At 39.7% G+C, this 12,311-nt stretch overlaps 1 protein-coding gene across 1 annotated transcript; it reads right to left on the bottom strand.

The window, feature by feature from the left end:
* Window positions 1-4,416: 4,416 nt before the first annotated feature.
* On the bottom strand, window positions 4,417-10,030 carry LOC306884076 (dapper homolog 2-like). Its single transcript, XM_079439730.1, has 4 exons — window positions 9,687-10,030; window positions 7,427-7,559; window positions 7,042-7,335; window positions 4,417-6,884 (listed from the first exon to the last, which is right to left on the bottom strand). Exons 1-4 carry the CDS (start codon window positions 9,936-9,938, stop codon window positions 5,038-5,040), a joined length of 2,526 nt encoding a protein of 841 aa, XP_079295856.1. The 5' UTR covers window positions 9,939-10,030; the 3' UTR covers window positions 4,417-5,037.
* Window positions 10,031-12,311: the final 2,281 nt, after the last annotated feature.

The following is a 12,311-nucleotide window of genomic DNA, read 5'->3' as shown; positions in this document are numbered from 1 at the left end:
TCAATTTACCCTTATTGCTCTTCATACTCAAACACAGACCTCATAGTCAGATCTTAGATCTCACAGTGTCCTCTTTCGTCAGTGTCTCCTTTACCTCAGCTCCCATTCTCTGGGATACACACACAATCCCACACACAGACACACACTCGGAGGGAGGGGTGGTTGTACCTTTTGTCCTTCTGGCTACTGTACATATGAATGGATGCAGGCAGGGACAGGAACCCCTGAACTCATGAATGTGAATGGGATCAGGACACTGGCCTGAGGAGCGGGTCTCATTGGTTATTAGAAGTGCGTATGTGTGTCTGTGCAGTAAGGAAACGAGGACTCTGTGGTCAGCTTTCCACATTCATTATATTACATATGCGGCCATAAACCCCTCCAGTCAAAAGTTTTGACACACTTGACTGCATTTATGTTTCTTGATTATGGCTTTAAACACTTAAGAAATGTTTTTGCTCACTGCTATACCATTCAAAAGTTTTGTTTAGTATGATAATGTTTTTTTGTTTTTTTATGTTCACTAAAGTTGCATTTGTTTGTTAAAACAATGCAGTAAAACAGTAATATTGTTGAAGATTGTTACAATTTAAAATAACTGTTTGATTTGTAAAATATATTAAATAGAAAATAGAAATATATAAAATGAATTTTATTCCTGTGATATAAAACTGAATTTTCAGCGTTGTTACTGCAGTCTTCAGTGTCACATGATCCTTCAGAAATCATTCTAATATGCTGATTTGCTGCTTAAGAAACATTTCTGATTATTGTCAATGTTGATGATAGTTGTGCTACTTCATATTTTTTGTGAAAACATTTTCATTTAGAATTTTCAGCTTTCAAATTGTAGTGTATATTTTCATCTGTATTCTTTTATAATTATGATGACTTTACTAATATTTTAAGTGAAAAGGATTTTTAAAAAATCAGGTGTTCCTGTAGCTCAAAAAGTCATAGGTTTGATTGCACGAGTGGATAAAATGTAGACCTTCAATGCAATGTAAGTTGCTTTGGAGAAGTGCCTGCCAAATACATAAATGTTAGCGAGTAGATGTGTCTAAACTTTTGACTGGACTACGTATTTATATGGGGAAATGCAATTGTATATGCAAGATGTTGCATCCTCAAAATGTTGAATCCATGATATGTTTGGCTAAATTAATGCAGCACAAAGTTTTGTGCAGGCTTTGCATGTGTATGTGTGTTGGTTTTCAGAGAGGTCGCCTAAATCATTCTCATCATGGTAGTAAAGATGCCTCCGATCTCCCACCTGCCAGCATGTTCAATACAAACCTTATATTAGACCCCTCCTTCTCGAAATGCATCTACGTATGAAAAGGTTTCCAGAACTGTATGAAATTGTCTTCCTGTTAAGCTTTGCTGCAAAACAACAATGACGGAGTTTCATGCTCTGTGCATGCACAAAATTACAGGCCGAGAGAATAGAGAGAGACTTGTAGCATCGCTAGAGGAGACATCTGTTGAACAGGGGGACAGTCAGTGAATTGTGACATAGATGACAGTGGGCAGCCGTGTGTTTGGACTGGGGATTACCTCATCACTAAAAGAAACCAGAGACCCTTACATCCCCCCTCTCCTCTCTGCTTTTCTCCCTCCTGCCATCCTGGCTTTAATTATCACCCGTCTGTTGGATGGCCACTGTTCCTTTGTGGTTTCTCTCTCTATCTTTCAACCCCATTAAAAACCCTGTTTCACTTGTCTGTCACGTTAACATTGTATTAGAGATGTGACATTGACATAGAGCAGTTAGCATCACACTTTTAAACTAAACACAACCCAGTAGTATCAGCAAAGAGTCATTCTAAATAGTCTAGTGCTACAGTTGTATAGGAAACAGATTTGTGCAACATGTGGTTTCGTTTTATATACATAGCCATTTTTTTGCATCTTGTTAGATTATATTTCTTTAAAACCTAAAATCCTGATTTTTGGCAATGTAAACCATTGTTTAAGAGTTGTACATATCTGTTTGGTGAAATGCATTAGTTTATCTAAATATTAGTATCAAAATAACCTCTAAGGAATCATTTTACATGTTCAAAGCGAATCATCCATGTGGATTAATCTTTCAAAGGCTGTCCAGGTCAGTGGAGGCCGGAGTCCCAGCGGGTGTTGACTGTGCATGGAAGACTTGAGCCATAATGAGATCCCTAATAACAGCAGTAACCCTTCAGAGTAATATACCTCCTGTGGATAACCAGAAATCACAGCTATTCCAGCCGTCTGTCTGGTTCTTCATCTTTTGTCCTGTATGTCTAACTTTCTTTAGGTTTGTTTTGAGAACCAAGCATCTTCCTGATTACCCTTTTCTCCTCCCTTTCTCCCTCATCATTCTGCACTATAGAAGAGCATGAAATCCCCTGGTTTTACACATTAACAGTAGAGTGGTCACATGTTGGGGTTTTATTGACATTATTACAAGTTTGCTATATTAAAGCCCCATTACTACTACTTTTTAAGTCAGAAGCAGATATGCAAGCTGAATTTGAGTTTTGATGCAGCATGAAATTAGGGTAATACACAAACATCTAGGTGTGACAATAGGTTTTGTGTAGAACGTTTATGATATTTATCCGATAAAAGAACAATGTTTAAGGCGTTTTCATGAACTTTTCATATACATTCTCAAGTAATTAAAAATAATTGGTGTAAGTACCATACATGTGAACATACTCTGAAACAAGATTTCAAAGCTGTTCATCATGCTTTTGTGTTTCTTAAATAGGACTGCCTCATAAGATCTTGCATGATTAAACAAGCATTTTAAAGGCCAACTACACAACATAAAGGCATGGGACAGTAGAACTGGATCAGAGAGTATGGTATTAAGTTATCATGGATTTACTAAACTTTCCCTAGATAGAAAACTTGCAAAAAACAAAACAACTAATATGCTAGATAGTACAATATACAACAGAAGTAAGCAGTGTATTAGGGTTTATCACATTAAAATATTTGAACACGTTTGCCAGTGGTTTAAGCTTCTAAATGCTTCTTTGGGGGCGACTGTAGATTATAACATACCTGAATAATTTAACAACTTTACTTGTGTTAAACATTTTAATACATCAGGCTTTAATCTACATCTAAAATGAAAGGTAAGCACAATGCAACTCATATAGAGGACTAAAAGCAGTGGAAGGTCAAGGTTAGAGGCCAAACTGAAAGTTTTGGGAGTGCGTGGTCATGACCTCTATGTTGAACCTGTTGACTAGCTCCATTGTAAGGCATCAGGGTGTGCGAGATGGTGGAGATGAATGCAAACACAGAGTCAGGCTTGCTGGCCTTGACCCAGCGTCAAATAAAAACTGTGTGACCTATGCTCTCTCTTTAATCTTGTGATTTGCTTGCCGTTTTCAGTCACAGATGCAACGTTTGAGTTTCATGACACTATGCACAGAGGAAAATAGTGTTTATCTCAAAATAAAACTAGCTAAAACTAACAATATTTTAGTATCAGGTGTTGCATTGTAAGACTTGAGACTTAATCAAAGTTAATGTACTAACAACCTTTGACTTTTTTTCTGTTAGCTGTTAATAAGAAACAACATTATGCTGCATTAAAATTATATTTTCAAATAGATGCTAAAATATCAGAGTCAGTTTAGTTTGCAGATAAAAGCAGGCAATTACAAAAAGTGAGAAAAACTACAATAGACTTTCAATACAGTGTTCGTTAAACAGGTGCTTTTTGTATAAAACCCCTTCCCAGAGCCAGAAACAGCCCTAAAATACATTGTCAGTTCTGTTGAATGTGTGCATTGCCATGGTGATAAGACCAAGCAGTGCAGTAAATGGTAAGTAAAAGTTGATGAAATTCTAGTCTGTTAGAGTTAAGCTCCTTTCAGCCAAGACTAGTAAAAATAAAACACATCCAGGGCCCCAAGGTCCATCTGGTCCTTCACCTGTGTTGAGTCTATTCAGAACCCTAAACCCCATTCTAACCTCTGTGACACTACAGGAATTTTAATAGAGATTCTGAGTAAAAGAATGAGATTTAGAGATTGTCCACTCTTTCATGTCTGTCTGTCAACTGTTTTTCTCTTCAATTTAATACCCATCTTTCATTGCCTGTGGCTTTAACAGTTTTTTTCTTCTCCTTAACAGCTCTGCGGCCTCAAAGCCCTCACCTTGTTCAGATAAATCCATATCATACAGAGATTAATTGAAAACAATAGAGGTCCTGTCTATGGATCTGGTCTTATATGGATAAAAAGCCTGCACACATATATAAGCACAATCTGAGGTGGGACAATGGACTCTTGAAAACTCTTCTGGTACGGTAATAATAATTAATTTGCTAAAGGTTTCTGTAAGTTGTACTAGCACTATAATTTGAGAGTGTGCTATATGGATGAGAAGGTAAAGGAAAACTGAAAAAAAGTTGGAATTAATGTGAAAAAGCAACATTTTTATTGACTTACATCATTTTTGTTCCCAAAGCAGTTTTCATTGTGCCATTTACACAGTGGTTTTGAGTTTAAGTAATTTTGCAAAGATATTCAAAGACCTTATTTACAGTATAAGCAGGAGTGTCCAACGTTGGTCCTGGAGATACACAGTCCTGCAGAGTTCAGCTCCAACCCTGATCAATCACACCTGAACAAGCTAATCAAGTTCCAAGAGTTACTAGAAAGCTACAGGCAAGTTAATCGAGGTTGGAGCAAAACTCCGCAGAACTGTAGCGATCCAGGACTGACGTTGACCCTGGTATAACGTTTTTAAAAGAAATCAACAGAGTTTTTGGTTTTGTTGAGAAGTCCAAAGTCACCATGTCAATGTATGAAACTTTTATCACTGTCATGTTCAAGGTAAAGTTGGGTGGCGATCAGTGATCGGGTTTGGCTATTTTTGGATTAGAAGTCTCCAAATACTCTTACGAGTTTGCTTGGCTCACAAGTGCATGTAAACCATGACCAGTCTAAGTTGGTTAAAAACGGCTCCATGCGAGTCCTAAATTTCAGGTAAAGCTAAAGGTTTAATTAACAGGATTCATTCTAAGCTTTAGTGAAGCTACACCAAAGTCATGACCTTGAGTGACGCTGGCTGAAAGCGGCGGATCTTCTTCTTCAGCGCTCTGGAAGCTTTGATGCGACAGGCTGCTGGCTCTGGGCGATGGTGTTGCTGAAGAGAAAAGCCCGCTGCCGTGGTCCCCATCGCAGCCTGAGCCCACACTAAACCACCTTCATCTTCCTCTTCTTCCTCCAACAGGTCCTCCTCATCCAATGAGAGACTGCTGTCCGAGTCTGAGGCTGTCTGAGAGCCCTGACTGGACTCGCTGTCTCCAAAACGGTTTGTGGTGTAGTCGCTCATCTCTCCATCACTGCTTGCTGCAATAGTAGAGTGAAAGAGTGATGCACACTCTGCAGAGTACTCCGAAAACTCTGACTCACAACGAGGAGGGTAGCGGTTGGAGATTGGAGCTGCTGGATATCTAGATTCCAAGTAACTGAAGTAAGAGGAGGTGGAAAGTGAGTGGGGAAGGGCCCGTGGAGGAAAACCCCACTGACCTGAGCGAGGCCTGGCACTAGCACTCCTTACCATGGCCCCCTTTCGAGAGTTTAACATCTCTTTGGATCTCTGGGTTTGGAGAGCTGGGGGCAAAGGGATCTCAGAGGAGCAAGGCCATTTCCGAGAACTTTGTTTCTTTTTGGCTTGGTCTAGAGGAAGGTGCACAGGTTCTTGGGCTTTACGGGACTTGGTGGACTTGGAGGTTTGGCTTTGTTGAAGGTGAGGGTTGTTCTGGATGCAGTGCGAGTTGAAAAGTCCATTACAACTGCAATCTGAACAAGTGTTCATCTGGTACTCTTCCAGATTTGTTACTCTGCCTTTGCATGAGCTGGACCGTTTTAAGTCAGCTCGGGTTTTGGTGCAGAACTCTCGAGATAAGTGTTTATGCTGCTGTTTCTTTGCTGAAGGCTTCTCAGAGCTCTTCTTTTTCAGTTTTACAGATTTCGTTTTGTTGTCTGCCTGACGCACTTTCACCCTCTGAGACCCTGCCGGAACAAACTGTGCATGGACAAATTCTGATTGAGGTGTGCCGCCTTTATCCCCAAAAGAAGCTCTACCGTCTTCTCTTTTGAAGGTAAAACTTGATCTCCTCTCTACTGGCTTTGGGACCATAGATGGGTCCTTGGAAAACTGTCCACTCCCTTTGTCTGAGAGTCCATTCTCAGACTCAGTACCAGCCTTGCTTGTGGCATTCTTTATGGGAAAGTAATTCTTTTGGAGATCCATGGAAGGTGTTGAGTGTGTGCCATGGCACAATGTCTGGACATCAGTTGCTTTGGAATTGGGCTCCAGAACATGTGCATTCCTCTGCTGCTGATTGCCGTTTAGTGATGAAGATGTTTTTCCAGTGTCCAGTGCATTTTCTAAGGGCATTGATATTTGCTGAAGAGATCCCAGCAGTTGAGGACAATTCAGCTGTCCGTAGGACATTTCTTGGGATCTGGGTCTTTGCTCCTGTGTACTGCTAACAGTGTTATTTCTTTTTATGCTTAAAAGGTTTATCTTACTGGAGCTTCGCTGTAGTAACTTGTTGATGTATCCAGCAGTCCTGGAATTTGTGGACCCTTCATTTGGGTTTTGGGTTTCCTCTTCAAGACCCACTCCAGACATTCCATCAAGTGCTACTGGATTTCCCTGATCAGCGGTGCAACTGAAGATGGGGCTTTGTAAGGCCACAGCATGTAGTGGACTGGGATAACAGTACACTTCTGTCCCATTGCTAGATACCAGGTTACTCTGGTATTTAGGGTCTACTGAGGGGTTTTGGAGGCTACCACAAGGCGTGGAGCTCTTCACATCAGTGGATTTGAAGGAGCCAAAACCAGGTGCAATCATTCGGTCAAGGTCCCCTGAAATAAAGACACGGGAAAAATGACATCAAGTTAATGTACTTTACATTTCAGAAGTTAAACTGGTTATGCCTATAGTGCCTACAACAAGATTCTACCTATATACCCCATAGTTCTTTGTTCAAACTTTACCAAAACAACGCATTTTCATGCTTACCTGTGGAAACAGGTCTTTGTCTTGATCTTTCAGCTTGAGCCGATGTTCTTCGTATACAGCTGCTACCGAGCTTTATTCCTGATCGTGGTGCATTGGACTGGGTAGTGCTCTCATCAGCAGAACAACGACGGGACACACAGGTCTGTCCGGATCCACTTCGGCCATGTGGTGCACATGAGGTGGGGAGATGAGGAAGCAGACTGGTTTGAGATGATGAGGAGAGACTCTCGCTGTAGACGGAGGTGCATGAATTGGACAATGAGCCTGAACCACCATCACTGAGCTCATAGAACCCTGGGAGTAGAAATTTGCACTCTTAGATTAGAGTTCATTTTTGTAACAAAAAATGCTTGATGTTGTCCTTCATTTAGGTATGTTTAGTCACCTGAACTGGGTCTGCTGTCACTCTCAAGGTGTTCAATGGATGCTTTACACACATCCAGTTTCAAGTCATTGATCTGTTGATCTAGCTGCTGGAGATGAGTCTTCAATCCCACATCCTGTTTGCGCAGACGTGTCTGCAGGTACAACACACATTCGCAAATATTAGTATGCAAATAAATCACCTTCATATCATGCATCATTTATTTAATGCAACATGCAGTGGTCAGTACATTTATTATCCACATTTGCAGACTTGTGTATAAACTCAGTATTCATGATACAAATACTAAGCTGAAAGTTTGAGAATTGTGAAGTGCACTAAACTCCAAGTCAGTCAAGCACAACAGAACTAAGTGTTCTTTGTTAAGCTGTTCTTCACTCTGATTCCAAACAAACTACAGAACATGGAAAACTGGATGCTTCCAGACATTTAATGACTGATATGACTCCTGCTGTTATACGACGTAGACAAGAGGAGAAAATACAGAGAGAGAGGAAGCAAATAAAGAAGGAAAGTGGTTGACTATTAACTAGGCAAGGATAAAGGGTAGCCCGGTGGAAGTGCAGTAAGATCACTAATCTCTCTCCTGGAGAGGAACACAAACTACTGTGTAAACTAAATGTATAGGAACAAGAGGAAATGACAATGCCAAATACAGAAAATCTATAATGGTTGACTGTAAACCAGCTTTGCAATGTAAAGAGTCACACCTGTGCCAAACACTGAAAACGCACAAATTTTAGTCTGTCTTCTCCTCTTCTTTGTTCTTGCCGGTTAGTGAAAGAAGAATGAGGAACACTAATCCTATTTTATCTGAGGGTATTACTGTAAACTATGGTTGTGCGGATGATGCTACCAGTTAAAACAAACCACTTAAACTGAGAAAATCCTTATTGATAATAGGGTTAATATAATGAACGGTTTTCTAAACTCAAGGGTCTTGTTGTAGCTGGGTACTGATATTTCAATGAATATGAAGGTAAACCTGCCAGATGTTTTCTCAAGGTTCCTAGATAATTTGCCTTTCTTTTTAAAGACTGCAGAGAATATTTTAAAAGATCATTTAGAGCAGAGCATAACTAGAAACATGCAATACACTACAAACACCTTCATAACTTTTTCAGGAAATTACTTTTCCTTTACTGAGATTTTGTTTAGTTTTCTGTTAATTTTGGAAATGTACGTATAAACAGGGTATAAGAATCTTAATGCACACATATATCCGCATTGGTGGAGGTCTTATTGTAGATGATATCCACTGTGCAATTTCCTTTTGCTTTAGAAAAAAGATACCATTTCGTGATTGATTTAAATGGTGTAACTAAGAACACTATTGTCAGTCTCTAATATGTCTATAGACCAGAGTCACTTTGACCATAGAGCATTAGAAGGGTTCAACAAAAGTCCAAAAGGTTCAAACGTGCATCGGCTGTGGGGTCACATCTGTGTCGCCGCCCGGTCCACAGTTCCTCTGTTGCCATTCTCATTAAATTGGGTTAATCATCAGAAACGGACTGGCCCCCCTCAGAGCTCTTGATTTATGACCCCTCACTATATGACCCCCAGCTGAGCCTGTGATTCGGCACTGGATTCAATCATCAAGGGCACTGCCGAACCATGCACAAAATACACCAGTGAATCCTCACTACAGTAAAAGCACATGGCAATGTAGGTTATATTCAAAGAGTCTCATTTGCAGCTGAAAAATCTACTTAATCTAAGAACTGACTAAATCAAAGAAAACATCTGGTAGATCTATCTATATCCATTCTAAATGATCACATCATACACATTCTTAGTTACCACATTCATAAAAGAACAAAATTAATATACAAGTGAAGTGTTTTAAAAGAATCATTACTTTACATGGTTTTGTCAGCTATGAACATTTTTCACTTGACTGGTATAAATAGTCATATGACTAGAGCTGTTTAATCAAGATGATGTCTTTGTCAAAGCTCCATGAAAGTAAGGCTAATAAAAGCATTTGATACATAAAATATTTAAATGGCCTATTATTGATTATTATGCATATGAATAAGTTTGCTTTAACTCACATGTCAATGGTCAAGGGCCCAAGGGCCTAATTTTGGACGGTCTGATTCACACGGTTTTATTATTAAATGCAACGTAAATTTAAATATGCATTTATACGTTAATATTTTTGTTGCCCATTTGTTAGAAAAAAAAATCAACTGTATACAGTTGTCACAAAAATAAACCACAAACTTCATTCAAAATGATTAATAAGATGTCTTACCAGATGTTGTTTGAGTAGAGTAAGTGTTGCCTCCAGTCTCAGTTCCTCTGTGCTCACGTTCTCGTGTTTTGATGTCTCGGTCTCCTCTCTGTTCAGGGTCAGAGCCCAGTGCACCATGGCACTCTGTTTGCCCCGGAGGAAATGCAGCTCCTGCAGTCCAGCCAGCGCTGCGTGCAGCCTCTCTCCTGTCCCCCGGTCCATTCCTGCAGCTGCGCTCAGCACACCTGACCCAGGTATTTTTCTTCCGAACATTATCAGACGTGCTGTTTAGACATTTCCAGAAAGGCGAGGAAATAACGAGATCCGTTATGTGACTGTGCGACCCAGTGTGAATGAACTATTGTGTTTGGACGAAGCGCGTGAGTGTATACATTACCTGTACAACCCCGCCCACCTCCGCCCTGACTGTGGTAAACCACGCCCCTCACTGGCTGATTGGCGGACATTGGCTGAGGATGGTCAGTGAATTTGCCAATCTTGCTTTGGTAAACGTCTGGTGCATTAATTTTAATGAGGCTATGCGATCAAACGCTCGAAGCAGTCAAGCAAGCAAGCATGGAAAAAAGTTACGAAAAGTTAGTGTAAACAAATGAATATTTATGAGCTGAGACATCGCTCTGTCTGTATCAGGATTCGCAGATATCTACCAGGATACGGATCAGGATTCAGGATGTGTAGATTTCTTAAGACTCTGTGTCTTAGAAAAATAATGCAGAAAAAGGAGTTATTCATAATGGACACAACAAATCCAGATTAAATTGTCTACCTTTTATATGCGTTGTATACGTTTATCCACAATAAAAAAAATAAATTAATCGAACTTCATTTGAACAATTAGCGACTAGCGCCCTCTTGTGTACGATGCCTGACTTACAGAAAACCTGAAAACATCAATAAGCATTGATCATGAAACATTTTATCACTATCCGGGGAAACATGCCAAAAAGTTACATGCTAATGCTTTTGGACATACCATAGTTCATGTTTATAAAATTACTGTCCAAGAGCTGAAGGTAAAACCAAACAAAAATATATTATAAATAATAGCAGGGGTCACCACACTCGGTCCTGGAGGGCAGAGAGTTTAGCTCCAACTTGCCTCAATGCACTTGCCTTGAAGTTTCAAGTATACCAAGCAAGACCTTGATTAGCTGTTTCAGGTGTGTTTGATCAGGGCTGGAGCTAAACTCTGCAGGACACCGGCCCTCCAGGAACAAGTTTGATGACCTCTGGTCTATAGCATTTTTATTTTATTTATTTTTTTAATCTGAGCCTCAAACAGAGTATATTACACTGAGAGTAGCTGGAATCCATGTGCATTTTTTGTGATGTACACAGGAAACGTGTGCTGATGAGAACAGGACATTAGATAGCATCAGGGTTGGAGCCCTCATCGCTGGCAGAGGCGCTGTGTCTGTGAAGTAAAGTCAAACTGTGCCACACTGTCTTTCCTCTACAGCTTAGAAGAGTTTACCTCTGACAGCCACAGGATGTGGGAGAGGAAGTGAGATACAGGAGAGATGCAAAAATAAATACCACAAACAGACCTTTTATGTTCAAGCCGGAGGATGCAAAATCTGATCAAGATTAAATACAATGTTTTATCAATGTCATAAAATATGAGATGGTTTGATTAAGTTTTCGAGTCAGCCATCTAAACAAATTAATCTCACAAATCCTGTCCCGGTCATATTTCACCACAAAATCAAAAGAAAGTAATCTTATTTTGAATTACAAAAGATAAAGAGTTTTTTAAGAACCTTTGCATTCTAGTTCTCATTATTACGTAGTACAAAAAGCCCATTCATAATGAAAAATAAAAAGCCATTATGTTTTTGTAATACAGTTGTGAAAAATACATGCAATACATTTTTACAGTCGGTGTAATAATTCCTGTGTGAGACTCTAATCATTCATATACTGTGATACATCAAGTATATTTTACATAAAATTAAACCCATTGATTCTCAATTTATTATTTCATTTCTCATTAGAATCTGACTGTATTACAAAAACATAATGACTTTTTATTTTTCATTATGAATGGGCTTTTTGTACTACATAATATTGAGAACTAGGGTGCAAATGATGTAATGCTACATTTCTCCAAATCTGTTCTGATGAAGAAACAAACTCACCGATGGCCTGAGGATAAGTACATTTTCAGCAAATATTCATTTTTAGGTGAATCATGTGCTTCGTAGACAGCAGAGCTGTGCAGCTCACTAGGTTTTGCAACACAGTATGTGTGTTTATTTGACATTACATCAGCATGTAGCCATTTACTTACACCCTTATTGGAATGCATAGCGGCAGAGGAGGACACTGAGGGATCAAAACCGTTGTGGCATCACTATAAGGAAGTGCTTTGAAGGGGATAAGGGCATAAGGACGTCCAGAGAGGACAATGTTAGTATTATTATGTCCACTGGACCTGTATCTACGGCAGAGATTTAAGGCAAGATGAGATAAACATCACTTTCCCCTTACGGGCTCATGCAGTTTACAGTCCGAGACCTTCGTCTCGCACTGATCAAAGCAAATGGCTGAGACACGGACCCTCACAATGCTGCAAGATGACATTTTCCCTGAGCCAGCATCACACATACATGAGAAGCATTTTAG

This window comes from Barbus barbus (assembly GCF_936440315.1).
Source record: "Barbus barbus genome assembly, chromosome: 18".
Taxonomy (NCBI): domain Eukaryota; kingdom Metazoa; phylum Chordata; class Actinopteri; order Cypriniformes; family Cyprinidae; genus Barbus; species Barbus barbus.
Note: the sequence above shows the minus strand (reverse complement) of the source record. Positions and strands in the feature narration are given on the sequence as shown.